Here is a 16,229-nt window from a genome sequence, read left to right as displayed (position 1 = left end):
AATATATGGCAGAATGTGGGTAAAACAGACCTGGAGACACACAATTCTCCTCCAAGGAGTTCAGTCACAAATGTAATTAACACATTTTTTAAATGAGTGTCGTCAGCATGGAAGCATGTCCTCTGGAACCGTGGCCGAAGCATGAAGGGGCATACAAACGTTGAACATATCTGGCACGTAAATACCTTGCAATGCTGGCTACAGAAGTCCCATGTGAATGCCTCTTCTCACTTTCTGGTGACATTGTAAATAAGAAGTTGGCAGCATTATCTCCCAGAAATGTAAACAAACTAACATTTGGCTGAACAAGAAGTAGGACTGAGTGGACTTGTAGGCTCTGAAGTTTTGCATTGTTTTGCTTTTGAGTGCAGTTATGTAACACAAAAATGGCATTTGTAAGTTTAACTTTCACAGTAAAGAGATTGCACTACAGTACTTGTATGAGGTGAATTGAAAAATACTATTTCATTTTTTTTACAGTGCAAATATTTGTAATCAGAAATAAATATACAGTGAGCACTGGACACTTTGTATTCTGTATTGTAATTGAAATCAATATATTTGAAAATGTAGCAAACATCCAAAATTATTTAATTAAATGGTATTCTATTATTGTTCAAGCATGTGATGAATTGCAATTAACTTTAAGCGCTCAACAGCCCTAAAATAGAGCTCTAGTTACTTCAGAAACAAACAAAAAAAAAAATCAGCCCATTATGCTGGGCTTTTTCTAGCAATACAGCAGCAATTGGGTTCTCAACTCCTCCAGATGGTTATTAGCTGCTAGGATATGACCTCACCATCAGCAACTATTTCTCATATTATACTGGTGTAAAAATGGATTTTGCTGTGTTATTGCTAAATCAGACATTCAACTGACAAAGATACTTAATTTTTGCAGGCAAGACCACCAACCAAATATTTCTGACTTTGTGGTAGTAGCATTCATTCTTTGCACATTTTTAACATAAATGGATTTAAGAAATATTGTGAAGAATAATTTAGAGACCGATTACATTAAATAAGAACTACTGTTTCCTGAGAAACATACAACCTCAACCATTTGTATCTAAGCCAAATTTCTCATGAAAGGCCATAGTAGTTAACTATTGTACAAAATCTGTTACATAGAGTATGTAAATTGAGTTTTTACTTTCTTTAACTTACTATGGAGTTTCTTCTCTTCTAATTTCACAAGTGTAATTCCTAATAAACTCTATTAATACTGTTACATTCTTATCCTCATCTGGATTTCCAAGCATACAAGAGTTTTAGACTGTAAACTCTTTGAGGCAGAAACTGTCTTTTGTGTCTTGCACCATGCCACGCACATGGTTAGCATTAAACAAATTTACAACAACGGAGCAACAACGGAATCAGATAAAGGATATTTCAGAGTGATGCTTTTATTTAGTGCATTACTTTGAACATCTTGCCAGCTTCCTTTCTAGTTGCTGAAAATAAATTAGTGAAATATTCTTGTCTAGTACAAGCCATAAAAATCATATTTAATGAACTATGTCCATTGAACCCAAGGCAGCTGGGATTTGCTTCAGTCACAAAACAGCTGGGCGATTGGAGGAGTGCTTCATTCTAAAAGCATCTAGAAAGGTGCTTTTCTTTAGGTGCTAAACTGCTTTAATGTAGATCATTTTGAATGTTATTGCTATTAGAAATTAGGTTTCAGAACATAAGACTGAGCAAGAAGCAGTCTGCACAGGGATGCCTGTGTTCCAAATGCCATTAAGTGATATAGTCTCAGCATGACATTTGTCAAGCCTCTTTCTCTGTTAAGAGTTAATGGATCCATTTTTAAAATGGCTTGCTCTCCAACCATCCTCCTTAATGGGAATGCAAGAAAAGACGGTTACTTACCTCTCGTAACTGTTGTTCACGTCCATTCCAATTAGGTGTGCGCAAGTAGCATGCACGGACGTCAGAAATTTTTTCCCTTAGCAGCTCCCATCAGGACAGCAGAGGAGCCCCCTAGAGTGGCACCCTTATGGCTGTGTATATAGTACCCTGCCAGCCCGACCCACCTTTGGTTCCTTCTTGCCATAGACTCTGATAGAGGGGAGGGGGGTGGGTATTGTAATGGACGTGAACAACACATCTTGAACAGTTATGAGAGGTAAGTAACCGTCTTTTCTTCTTCGAGTGATTGTTCACGTCCATTCCAATTAGGTGACTTCCACGCTTACCACTGGAGGAGGGTAGGAGTCACGGAACGACTGGTTGACGGACAGCTCTGCCGACTGATGCATTATCTCTGGCCTATTGGTTGACAGCATACTGAGCTGTAAACGTGTGCACTGAAGACCAGGTGGCTGCCTTGCAGATCTCCTAGATGGGGGTCTGCACCAGAACGGCAGTTGAAGATGCTTGTGCTCTGGTCGAATGGGCCATAATCACTGGAGCTGGAACCTTGGCCAGCTCATAGCATGTGCGAATGCAGTCTGTGATCCAGGATGATACGTGTTGTGCAGAGACTGGAAGGTCCTTCATTCTATCAGCTATGGCAACAAACAATTGAGTTGATTTGAGGAAAGGTTTGGTGTGCTCTGTGTAGAATGCTAAGGCTCTTCGAACATCCAGCATGTGCAGGCTGCAGCGTCTCGGGCACGTGTGGGGTTTTGGAAAGAACACAGTCAAGCAAATGTCCTGTCCTATGTGGAACTGGGAGACCACCTTGGGGAGGAATTTGGGGTGCGGTCTAAGCTGCACCTTGCCCTTATGAAACACTGCAAGGGGGTTCAGAAGTGAGAGCTCTCACTTTGGATACCCTGTGTGCTGATGTAATGGCCACCAGGAACGCTACCTTCCAAGAAAGGTAGAGGAGGGAACAAGTGGTCAGGGGCTCAAGTGGTGGGCTCATGAGTTTGGAGAGGACCAGGTTCAGGTTGGGACTGGCAGGCGAGAATACGAGAACACGCTCTCCAGCCCTTTAAGGAATCGCCCCACCATGCGGATTTGAGAACCCCGAGCGTCCAGATTCCCCTGGATGGAAAGCTGAAATGGCCCCCAGGTGCACCCTGATGGACGAAAGAGACAGACTTTGTTGCTTAAGGTGTGGGAGGTAGTCCAAAATAACCAGGATAGAAACCTGAGTGGTTGAAGATGCTTGGGTTCACACCAGCAGGAAAAGCTTTTCCACTTTGCCAGGTAGGTAACCCTAGTGGAAGGTTTCCTACTACCGAGGAGAATCTGCCTCACTGATTGAGAACACTGGCTCTCCATGGGATTTAGCCACGGAGTTTCCAAGCCATGAGATGTAGAGACTGTAGGTTTGGGTGGAGAAGGCACCTGTGGTCCTGCGTGATCAGATCTGGGTAGAGGGGCAGGGCTATCTGTGTATGCATCCCTAGCGACTTCAGGGTGGCCCTAGAGTCCCTAAGGCCGTACAGCCTGATGTCTGTTTGCTCCAAGAAAAGGCCCAAGCCCTCAAAGAGGAGGTCTTGAAGGGAGGCCCGACGCCTGAAGTCACGCTGAGCATCGCATGACTATCCCTGAGGCAATGGCTTTAGCCGCAGAGTCGGCTGAATCGAGAGAGGCTTGCAGCAAAGTCTTGGCTACTGCCTTTCCTTCCTCAATGAATGCAGCAAACTCTGAGTACAAGTTCTGGGGCGGGTGATCCTTAAACTTGGACACATCTGTCCAAGAATTGAAGTTATGTCTATTAAGGATTGCCTGTTGGTTGGCTATACATAGTTGGAGGCCCCCGGATGAGTAGACCTTTCTACCAAAGAGGTCAAGATGCTTGGTCTCCTTGGCCTCTGGGGCAGAGGCTTGTTGGCCTTGGCGTTCCTTTTTGTTGACTGCTGAAACAACCAGGGGGCAGGGAGTTGGATGGCAGAACAGGATGCCCTTGGATGAGGTGAAGTATTTCCTTTCTACCCCCCTGGCAGTCGGTGTGAGGGAGGCTGGGGTTTGCCATATAGTGTTGTAATTTGTCTGTATGGTCTTTACAAGAGGAAGCACTACCCTGGAGGGACCCTTGGGAGCCAGGATGTCCACCATCAGATCCTCCTGTTTGACTGTATCTTCCGCCTTGAGGCCCATATTGAGGACGATCCTGCGGAGAAACTCCTGGTGAGCCCTGTGGTCAATTGGTGGCGGTCCTGAGACTGATATACCCACCACCGCCTCGTCTGGGGAAGAGGAGGACGTGAGTTGCTGCTGGTTGCTCTCGTCCAGACCCTCTTGTGGGTCTCCATAGGCCTGGGTTACATCAGTGCCCAATGGGGCAGACACCTGCTGAAGTATCGTATTGCTTGGTACTGCCACTGGCACTGGGCCTGCTGTCGCCAGTTGCTCTTGGGGATCTGATGGCGGCCTGGAGAGAGAGGCCTCTCTTGCCATTGATGTGTGCCTGTGTGGTAACCTGGAATGGTGTCACATGGAATACCCGGACCTGGACGCTCTGGAGATGGTGCCCTTATCCTGATGGTAGGTCCATGGGATCCAGAAGGGCCACTGTCCCAGAGGAGGCCACTGTGGCTGCCAAGCTGAATGGGACTCTCTGCTGGCTACGGTCCGATGCCTGCTATAGCTGGAGTGACTGGAGTCAGCCTCAGAGCTGGAGGATGCTGACGGAGAGGACCAGGGTGGTGCCGAACCTTAAGCAGCTGTAGGATGCTGTGAAGTGCGGGCCTGGGAGCAGTGCCTGGTTGACCGGGATCACGAACGGTAACATAAGTCTTGGGACCTGGCCCTCTCACTTGGAGCCGGTGAGGTTGCTGGAGCCGCAGTCTAGTGCCGGGTGACTGATGGCGTCTTGGAATGGTGTCTAGACATCGATGCAGGTACCACGGGTACATTGGCTGCCGGTGCCATAACCTCTCACTGGGTCGTGGGTGCCGGGGAGTAGCGGGACACCAAACTCGAACGGGAACAGTGTCGTGAGCAGTGCTGAGACGGTGACCTCGAGCAGCACACTATTGCTGGTTTCCCTCTGGATGGCACCCTCTTGAGCAGCGCTAGAGGCTTCTCCCTACACGGGAAAGGATTTGGCGCCGACAGCTCAATGAGGTCTTTCGCTGCCTCAAAGTGTCTGGCATGGAGGGGTGTTCCAGGACCTCCTCCAGACATTCATCAGGACTGAACTCGCTGGGTGCCGAACTCAATGGGGCCTGTGGCACAAGAGTCGATGGTGCTGGTTCTTGGCTCAGGCCCACAACCTGTCTTTGTGTGCCGGGAGCCTCTCTGAGTGTCTTGGTAGCTCTTCGGCACTGACTAAGCGTCACAAGAAAGGGGAAAGAGGGCACTCTCCCCAAAGAGATCAACCGGTGCTGAGGTTGGTTGTCCTGCTGCGGTGCCGGCAATTTTCAGGGCCTGGGCGGTGCTGGATTGCACACTGATGCCAGGGCACTTCGCACCAAGGAAGCCGGGTCTGGTGCCAGTCGGTCTGGGGCTGGTGGTTGTAACACAGCTTCCATGAGCAACTGCTTAAGTAAAAAGTCTTTCTTTCTTTCTTAGTGTATGGTTTGAAGGCTCTGCAGATATTGCAGCACTCTGCCTGATGAGCCTCTCCCAGACACCTGAGACAGGAGTCGTGGGGGTCGCTGTTAGGCAGAGACTTGTGGTGCGTGGCACAAGCTTTGAAACCCTGGGCTTGCGGCATGCCCCGCAGCCCAAAGTTGGTGCTGGAATTAGCTTCTAGACACATGAATACAATGGTATTTAACTATCTGATATCTGAGAACAACTCTAACTAGAAGACTGAAAGGCTAAGGGATCACTCGCAAGTGAGAGAATGTTCCAACGCCGCCACGGACGGTAAGAGGAAACTGAAGGAGGGTCAGGTCAGTAGGTACTATATACACATTGCCATAAGGGCACCACTCTAGGGGGCTCCCCTGCCATCCCGATGGGAGCTGCTAAGAGAAAAAGGTTCCGACGTCCATGTACGCAACGCACGTGCACACCTAATTGGAATGGATGTGAACAATCACTCAAAGAAGTGTGACTTACTTGCCTTCACAAAGTGTCTTGTCAAAGTTCTTGACTCTAAGTTGACTGGCCTATGGGGGGGGGAAAAAAGACTACCTTCGAGAAACTTAACAAAAGGTGTCAGTTCTATCATAATTCTGCTTCTCTAAAGAGGTCAAACAAGGCAACAACCACCATTACAGCAAGTGTTAAAAAGGTAACCGTTTGGCTCTACAAGAGCTTGAAAAATGCTGGAACTCTGAATGCTACTCTAAACAGTCAGCTCTAGGAAATTATTTAGCTTTAACTGAGATTATGCCATCAGGCAATGAGTTTAATAGACACCACAATGACAATGGGAAAATCATTCCCCTTTCTGAAGCAAGTATAAATGGACAAAGAGCAATTTCCATATATGAAATGATCAAGCGATCAAGATTAATGCCCAAAATGTACTCAAAGAACAGCCTCCAGAAGAAACTACATGAAGAACGCTAGCAACTAAACCCATCCCCAATCCTCTATCTTCTGCTTATCTGGACTTTACCACTTCTTTATCAAGTCACTAATTATCTTAATCTACTACTGACTTGCATCAGAGGCTTTTAATTCTTCATAAGAGTTTCATTCACTGTTTTGTTTCAAACATTTATGCCTGTCTGTACTTGCCCGAGTATATTATAACCACTAAATCATACACTCCATCATCTCTTTGTCACTATTCTAGACATAAAATCCTGTGAGAATGTGCTTACAACACAAAGGTCACTTTGAAAGTTGACTAGAGACATGAATAAAAAAATAAAACATTTAGTTAAATCCTTCAAAGCAATGAGGCTGCCATTACCCATTACAGCTTAGAAAAAGGTTTTTCAGCTACTTCTCAGGTACTGACATAAGACCACACATGGTAGTTTAATTGCAAGCACAGGATAAACAGAATCAGTGCCCAAATTCAGCCATTACCTGTACTTTCAAAAACTATCATTTTCCTGGTCCTTATTCTTTACAGCCCTTACTAGGCTGCGGGCTTGGCTTAGTGGCCATATTTCCATCTGTGACCCACAAAGATAGCTCTGCTCAACGGGCTCACTGCATTTGCTAGACATTGACCAGAGCATGACATATTACCCACCTGTTACCACAACTCTTCCCTCAATAATGAGGGCTGAAGCATTACCTACTATCATTTCTCATGAAGTGTAAGAAAATTAAAAGGAGATGAAAAACCCTACTAAAAAGAGCAGCTGAGTTGAGTCGTGGTGGCTAACAGGGTCCTATTTGTACAAAAATAATATGATTCCTAATTTTGTATTTGGTGCCTACATACCATCTTGAAGTATTAAAAATGTGCATATAGGTAGGCATGTGGATAGACATTTTAACCATAGGCATATACATTCTTCAGATGCATTAGCCTTACACGTCAGGTAGTAACTAGGGCAAGTAACTACGGAAAGGATGAAAGATGGAATTAACACTAAAAAAAGTTTGCTTTAAAATGGCTGGTAGCTATGAGGAATCAGGGCCTGCAGCAGACTAGTCTCTAGGAAGACTCGTCAACACAACTGGCCTGCAGCAGGCTGCCAGATTAGCCACGCAACCTGAATGGCTGCAGAGGACAACTCAAGCCAGCAGCAGCTCACTGCCTTATCAAAGCTCATAAAAGCCACTGTTTCTGCTCCTGCATTACCTTGATCCTGCTGATCCAGCCTTACCTCTGTCCTGCCCCTGCCTTGAACCCCTCATGGCCCGCTACCCTGCTTGCTCCAGTTTCTGACCTTTGGTTTGACCCTTGGCCCTGAACTCCTGATTACAGATGCTGGCTCAAAAGCTGGTTCTGGTACCCAGTTTCTGCCTTCTGATTTGACCCTTCACTTTGGCGCCCAATGACTGACTATGACTTTGACCACTAGGCCTTCTGTCCGCTCCAGCCACTAGGCTAGACTGCTCTCATTCTGGTCAGCTGACACATGGAGAAGCCCTCGAATTGGGGCCAGCGGCTCTCAGTGCTACCAAGGCCCCAGCGGAACTGGCAGATGCCATCAAGAACCTGCAGTCGCAAGTAACCACCCTGTAATCGCAGACTGTGGCCCTTTAGGCACAGATTGCTCTGCTGGCTTCTCCTGCTCCACCCCTCCCTGAGCTGAGGATTCTACTGCCCAACAAATCCGATGGAGACTGGGACAAGTTTTGGGGATTCCTGCACTAACGTCAGCTCCTGTTTCTCCTATGCCCCCGACCATTCCCCACAGACCAGACCTGTGTGGGGCTCATCTTAAATTTGTTGACTGGGGGAGCCTTGGCCTGGTCTTCCCCACTCCTGGAGCAGTCCAACCCCCTCTTGCAACAATTAGAGGAATTCATTCAAGCTATGTCCATCATCTTTGGTGATCCCAAATTGGTGCAGACCAACAAGACAACCCTTTAGGCCTTATGGCAAGAGGCCAGCCTGTAGCCACATACACGGGGGGAATAGCTCAGTGGTTTGAGCATTGGCCTGCTAAACCCAGGGTTTTGAGTTCAGTCCTTGAGGGGGCCACTTAGGGATCTAGGGCAAAAATCAGTACTTGGTCCTGCTAGTGAAGGCAGGGGGATTGGACTCAATGACCTTTCAAGGTCCCTTCCAATTCTAGGAGATTGGTATATCTCCAATTATTATTTATTTTTTTTATTTACTGCTGAATTTCATTGTTTGGTTTCTGACACTAGGTGGAATGACATGGCACAGCACCACCATTTCCACCTGGGGTTAAACGAGGAGGTGAAGGAGGAGCTTTCCCAGGTGGCGCTTCCATCCAGTTTGGACAGCCTGATTGAACTGTGCATCAAAATCCAGGTTCACCGTGCAGAGTGGCATCCTGAGCATACCTCAATTTTCCAGAAGCTGCCATCCCCCAAGCCTCTGACACCCCAGGCACATGGGTCTTCCTTGGCATCAGAGCTCATGCAGGCCAACGAGGTTCACCTGCACCTCTCCAACTCGGAGAAGCACCAACCCTGGGCTTTAAGCTTTACCTATATTGTGGGGGAACCAGCCATCTTGCCTTGATGTGTCCAGTGACGATTCAGGCAGAACCAAGGCCAGAAAATGCCAGATCCCCAGCTCCATACAGATTTCAGGCTGCTAATACACAATTTCTTCTCCTTCCTCAAAATTATGAGAGACATTATCTAAACAGAATAACTTCTTTTGTAGCAAATCACCCATTTAACAATGATGCTTTCTATCAGTGTACAAGTTAAGCTGTCTGTGTCTATCAAATACTGTAAGGTAATTTTTAAAGTTTTCTCTTGGTTGAATGATCCAGTGGAATCAAAGAGTTCAATTTTGCATACGGTTACAGACATCTTATGGAGGAAATTACTACACCTACTTCTCAGTCTGATGATTTGCTTAATGAGAAAAAAGGTACAGTACCTTGAATATTCCTGTGAAAGGAAAAAAAGGTTGGAGGAGGAGGAGAAGCAAAAAGCCTACGATTAGACAGAAGAGACAAATCTCATCAGGCAGAAATTAGTTCACACATCTTTTATGTTCATAGTTAGTTTGCTCTAGGATATAAAATGTCACTTGACCTGTTAACCTGACTGTGCCACCTCTTACAAAGTACACCACACGAAATCAAATGCAAGTCAAAAAAATATGTCTGCAGCAGGTCATATCTAAAGGAAACAGGTTGGGAGAGGGGGGGGAACAGAATCTCTCTCTCTTCCCTCCACCCGCCCCACGAGTCTGGGCAGTCTCATTATTGCAGGTTCTCTAACAAAAGTATAGCCAATATTTTCAACATATGGTCCAAAAATGATTCATTTATACACTGCAAGTTTAAAGAAACATTTTTTCTGTTTATTTGCATGTGCGTATATTTTGCGGTTAAGTATTTTGGTTACATTAAGAACGGTTTCATACCAGTGCAGGAGCAGTTTAATGTCTACACAATTCTAATATCATTGTTTCTCTGAATTCTCCCTTTATTGCAACACCACAATAGTAACTGACAAAAATCTGCACATAATTCTGAAAGGAACTCGCCTCTGTTTAACTTCTCATGGTAGAGTAAACATATTAAAGCTTTAATTAGGTCCTTGGAACTCCACAATAGTTCTCCAAACATCCATGAATGTTTTTGTTAGTACTGCATTAAGAATTCCTTACCTATGTTACTCACTGAACAGAAATATAAAATTACCACCAGAGATTGCAGAAACACATTAACAAATATATTACAGCATAGAGACCACTCTGCTGGCACACAGGATTTTATAAAAAACACACTCCCACCTGTGATCCTATTCAGCTAAAATTCTCTACATGACACTTCAGCATGAGTCTATAGAAGTCACTGCTGGATCATTTATAAAATTCCATGCAGAAGCTGTACTTGTCAGTCCTATACTCTATATCCCCTTTATCACCACCTGTAACACTTTGCTTTTTTGTGGATTTGTTTTCACTGGTTGCTGATAAAAGTTGTCAGAGAAGCATTTACATATTTTTATGGAAAAAACACACCACAAGTTATAGAGTTTCCCTCAGTTTTGATTTTTGGAACAAAATCAATTTTAATGCATGATTTCAGTTTTTTGCTGCATTATTTAATATTTCTAAAATCAGTTGTCAGAGCTTTAAAGCCTGATGTAACTCTCCTGCTTATTGTTCTAAACTAATTGTGGACTGGCAACATGTAAAAGTCTTCAACAAGAACATCTTTCAACCCACTGACTCAGAGAAACTTTCCTAAACAAAAACATTTATCATTCAAATCCATTCCCTTCACAGCTAATCTCAATGTATGATCACCACCACCAGGTGAAACTATTTTCAACAAATACCTGTTTCAATTTGTAAACCGCTGTGGCAAATCCCTAAAAGTATTACTCCTAACATGACTTGCCAAGCCCTGCTCTTGTAAGCCTACCATCTTTCCTCAATGAAGTTTATAAATTGACCACCAAAAGCAGGGACAGTGTCATAAGAACAACATAAGAAGGGCCATATTGAGTCAGATCAAGGGTCCATCCAGCAGGGATGTTAACCTAACATGTAACGATCAAGTGATCTCTCTCCTGTTATCCATCTCCACCCTCTGACAAACAGAGGCTAGGGACACCATTCCTTACTCATTCTGGCTAATAGCCATTAATGGACTTAACCTCCATGAATTTATCTAGTTCTCTTTTAAACCCTGTTATAGTCCTAGCCTTCACAACCTCCTCAGGCAAGGAGTTCCACAGGTTGACTGTGCGCTGTGTGAAGAACTTCCTTTTATTTGTTTTAAACCTGCTGCCCATTATACATATGGATAATGTATTTTCCTAATATGGATAAGCCATACTTTTTTATTCAGAAAATTGACCCATAAGAAAGTAAACATTTAGCAATTTATAGTGAAATGTGTATAGAGCTGCATATTTTTAATTAAAATCAAGCTATTGTGTAGGTTGTGAAACTGCAAAAAAACATTGCTGGACTTGTTTTGAAAATTATGGAGCAATGACTTATTATATACATTTTTATTCCATGTACTTACCTTAACAGGAAATTATTTAGTAAGTAACATTGCAAAAATGTTCTATTTTCTTGGTTTCCATGCTTGGTGCACAATCAAGCTGCAAGGACTTTGCCAAATGCTCCATAGTAAAAGCTATAACATAATACAATAAAGATCAATACTTACTACTTATATGTTTCTGAACGAATATATTCAAAAACATGAGACACTCCCAGCTGGAACTGATCTGCTATAGGGGTAACCCAGGGATTATTCTCTGCTTTGAAGACTTGTTTTTGACCAGTCAAATCCAAATTACCTGAAAGGGATTAAACAAAAGGGCATGTGAAAAGGAGATCTCTTATCCTAGACAAATTACTCACTGTATAAAATTATTTTCATTCTCTGAGTCTGACTACCCAGTTAAAACAAATGCCAATTTTTTCAGGCTTAATATGACGAAGAGGCGGGCATATTAGCTTCTGCCATACTATATAATACGGATGTAGAGCCAAATTCCACCCTATTTACTTCATTGGTGTTGGAGTACTCACAATCAGGATGAATTTGGCCCAATGAATTTTAAATTTAAGCCTACTATATTTCAACACATTTCACATTTATTCATCAAAATAAATCTTAAAAACAGGACTTAATAATGCATAGGCCCTGAGCTGGCCTTCTGCACAGGAGAGAAATTTCACTTATTTAGCCCTACTACTACAACAGGTGAGAGATTAGAATTTGGGGGCATAAAAGGACCTGCTAATTTATACCATTAAAAATAATCTTGACCTTGAAGGAGGACTCCACAGCAGCATTCCTGGTCACACTGCTTAGCAGGAATGAACAATGGCAACACTTTTCCATAAGTAGGGCCCAATGGTGCAGGTTATTTCCGATATCACTACCACAAGCCCAAGTCTAATGAAAAATCTCCAGCTGGTGTTTTTCCAATACTTTAGCTTGTGCAACACCCTACAGCTTATGTTGGTTATAGCCATCAGTCCAGAAGACAGAAATTCATACCTATAAACCTGCCAATATGGCTATTTTGATAACAAGACTTGAGATTTATTAGAAGTGTCATTGATTTTTTTTTTCCTAAAGTTCTCCCTCCAGAAAGGTAGAGAAGTACACCCCCAACTGAGATTCCGCATAAGGAAACATTATGCTATATTCCAGTTTCATACTGAGTCATTCTCCTAGCTATACAAATCATTATCTGCATTCCCTAAATTAACTGTTCACACATACAAAATGTTGTTGCAATTTTAAATGTAACATTATGGATGTCATGATCAGGAAATATAAAAACAGCTGTGAGAAGGTAAAAAACTGTTGTAGATGAAGTGGGAAAATAAAAAAAAAAATAGCATTTTTCATCTAACCTAACCATGCAGTGTAGCCTGATTTGGGGTGTGTTAGTAATGTTTTGGCCTGCAGGTCTCTTGCCTTATAGCCAAACTTATTTTTAATATAAATCTATAAGCCGATTACATCAAATATTCAAATTTATAAGAAAAGATATATTTATACAAACAAGCAGATTAATTTTAAGCTACTGTAGCCCTAAGAATTAAAGCATCAAGCCTGGAAGGCCAGCCTAACCAAGCTGTTACCTCTATATCGAGTAAATATGTGCTTATTTTTCAAATTAATACCATTTGTATATCTAGAGTGAATGTGTACGTATGGATGTAACAGCATCTACAAGCTGTCTCTTGGCTGGCTCGGTTAAAACCTCACCACGCTCTGCATTATGTTTAATCCTTAATGCGCTCTCTCTGTGAAAAAGGGTTATCATAATTAGAGTAAAGCTAGGCCATTATACTGTGTGAAAAGATGACACTTGTCTCATATTGGCCTATCAACAAGTTACCATTACCTCAGCAAAGCTCATCTGTCAGCTGTCTGAGATCTGTTCTGTTTTTAAGTAATAACATGTAGGAAGCATTTCGCCCCTCTGTCAGTCAGGCAGCAATTGCCCTAACTGCCTTACGCTTCAGTGCTTCTAGTGAGGAGCCTCACACCTACCTCCTTTATTAGAGGACTCAGCAGCATGTGTGTTCTAACAAGGATCAGGCAGCAGGATTAAGCACTGTGACAAAGAGGACCTAATAAGATAGAATCTATGCTGGCTGGCTCAAAGACACAGATTCACACTGTTCACTATTCAGTTTTAAGGCGCAGGCCACTAGGGAAGCAAGTCAGCACTGTGATTACCAGTAACCCTCTGACCAATGCTACTATGAAGATCATACATCACTCAGAGGCTTATTCTGCAATTGCAAATTGGATTTTCCCATTTTATTACCTGCAAAAGAACCACATACATTTCTCTCCAAAGCCATCAACACAATGAGTGCTCACTTACAATTATAATTCTGTAAGCAGTACATTAAGATAAAACAATCAATCAATCTGTGTACAACTTATATAAAACAGTTAAATTCAGGAAGATAAATTTGGCCCCATTATAGGGCAAATGCAATTTTGCTTATGGAAGTGGACTATACATTTCCAAAAATCTCACCAGAAAGGTCCTTAGCTGAGCATTCCAATACCGAGTTGGTTCAGTAAATTACTGTCCATATTAAATAACCAAGGGAATGCTGCCTGAAACTCTCACCTCCTCACCGTTGTGTTCCTGCTGTAGATTCTTAATACAATACAGATCATTTACATTGAACCAATTTAAAAGGAATGACATTCTGCTGAAACAGAAGAGGTCTTACAGAAAAAGGAGGTTTCCTAAACAAAATTATTTTTTGATGCATTAGTTAAAACAGGGGCGGCTCTAGGAATTTTGCTGCCCCAAGCAGGGCAGGCAGGCTGCCCTCCGCGGCTTGCCTGCGGACGGTCCGCTGGTCCCGCGGCTTCACCAGACCTCCCGCAGGCGTGTGCAGGAGGTCTGCCGAAGCCGCGGGACCAGCGGACAGTCCGCAGGCAAACCGCGGAGGGCAGCCTGCCTGCCGCCCTCGCGGCGCCGGCAGAGTGCCCCCCGCGGCTTGCCGCCCCAAGCATGCGCTTGGTGTGCTGCGTCCTGGAGCCGCCCCTGCATTAAAAAGGGCATCACTCAATTTCCTTCTTCCTCTCACTTTGAAAAGAAACAAAACAATAAAAACCAAACAAAGAAAAAAAAAAAAGAGACCACATTTAGTTATTTCATGTTATGGAGGTTGGGGGTGGGGCACAAACTTATTCGGGAGATTCAGTAAGCTCATGAGTCTATAGCTTCAAACCAGGAATAAATTCCACCCTTACTATGAGAGCTGAGGAGGAGTTTCCCTTGGGTTCGCTCCTGGCAGAAACAGGGCAGCTACTGCTGGGCAGGGGGAATGGGAGTTCAAATGTCACAGATTTTCTACTAAAGGATCCAGGAACCAACTATGCTGCTGTAGAATGGGAACTAGTAACCCTCCCATGCTCAGGGCATTGAGCAGCAAGAGACCAGGTGTTCCAAAAGACAGTGAGTGTATCAAGGAGGTCTGTCTGAGGAGGAGGAGGAGGAGAAAGGATGGGGCACTGAACCTTAAAATCCCTACCCCAAAACAATTCATCCACCAGACAGAGAGGGGAGCCACAGCTAGCACATGAAGCACAACAAGCAGACACAGGGGGTTGACTAGATCCATTCCATGCCCTCCTCCCGTTCTGAAATGGAGATGGAAGGAATGAGGGCAATGCACAGAACGCTTTCACCAAAAAGGGCATACAAGCTAGCAAGGAAGAAGCAGTTTTACTGATGCAAAATTGGACTTCTGGTACACTACAAAAGTCACTCACAAACATATATAGGCAGGCTTGGAATGATTAGATTTTTTTAATCAGTAAATTTGGAAAACGTCAATTTCACCACACGCACAAACTGACCAAAACAGTATTTCCAAAGATAACAATTGAAATGTCTAGATAGGCAAAGTAAGGCATTCCAGTGATTTAGACTTCTGAATTAGGTTGGTTACAAATGGACTAGCGAATGAATAGTAAAAACATGTACTATTTGTCAATTTAAGGATATTTACTTTGTATATTTTGACATGGGATACTGACAATTTGTGTTTTAATGATTTATAAAGCTTTACTTTTTGAATCTCAATGTCTATTGTTCTTAAATAAATGTCTGACACCCCCCCCACACACACAATTTCCCACAACAGTAAAAATTTAAAATAGATAGAAATATATGCTTAAAAAGGATCAATAATTGTCAAAAGTATAAAAACAAATATCAAATTCTGCCAAGCCTAAAAATACGTGCATGGACAATGTTGCAGCCATAAATGTGTTTATACAGGTTATGTTCACAGCTACAGTATTTGTGAGATCTTACTTCCCAGGGCAAGGGTATGTACCAAGTAGGATTCAAAAGTGACACTGAAAACGACTAGAAAGAATGGCCCTGACTCTGGGCCCTATTCTAGCAGTGCAAAGCAGTTAGAAAACTGGCAAATTTGGTCCCCTGAACATTCCCCCTACCTAACGGAGGATTCCTCAACTGTTAGTGTTGACTCAGCAGCTCTTATGCCACCACCCCAGCACAGGGGGCATAAGCAGGGGAAAAGGGTCATGGCAGTTGTTCTCCTATGTGCATTTTCAAACCGTAGTGTACGTAGTATCCCAAAGACTTCAGGAAGTTTTGATACTGCTGTACTAAGAAGATTACATCAAATCCCTCAGATATTTTTAGCACGTTAAACACAAAATTGCATCTGGTAAAAATCCAGTGCTGCAGAATGAATCACAAAAAGTAAGTGTTGGAAATTGCTCTTGTTTTTGTTTTGTTCTTTCCGACTACATCAA

General features: G+C 43.4%; 1 protein-coding gene across 13 annotated transcripts in view; it reads right to left on the bottom strand.

The window, feature by feature from the left end:
- The window catches only part of RSU1 (Ras suppressor protein 1), a 190,241-nt gene that overhangs the window by 81,995 nt on the left and 92,017 nt on the right, over positions 1-16,229 (bottom strand). For all 13 annotated transcript variants that reach the window (XR_005595240.1, XR_005595241.1, XR_005595243.1 and 10 more), the window contains one exon: positions 11,610-11,742. Coding sequence is in view for 9 of the 13 variants with exons in the window: in XM_039528010.1 (XP_039383944.1) it covers positions 11,610-11,742 (133 nt within the window). In the remaining 4 variants the exon portion in view is untranslated. The remainder of the gene's footprint in view (positions 1-11,609; positions 11,743-16,229) is intronic.

Source organism: Mauremys reevesii, linkage group 2 (genome assembly GCF_016161935.1).
Source record: "Mauremys reevesii isolate NIE-2019 linkage group 2, ASM1616193v1, whole genome shotgun sequence".
NCBI lineage: Eukaryota > Metazoa > Chordata > Testudines > Geoemydidae > Mauremys > Mauremys reevesii.
The sequence above is the reverse complement of the archived record's forward strand: the minus strand, read 5'-3'. Positions and strand labels throughout refer to the sequence as shown.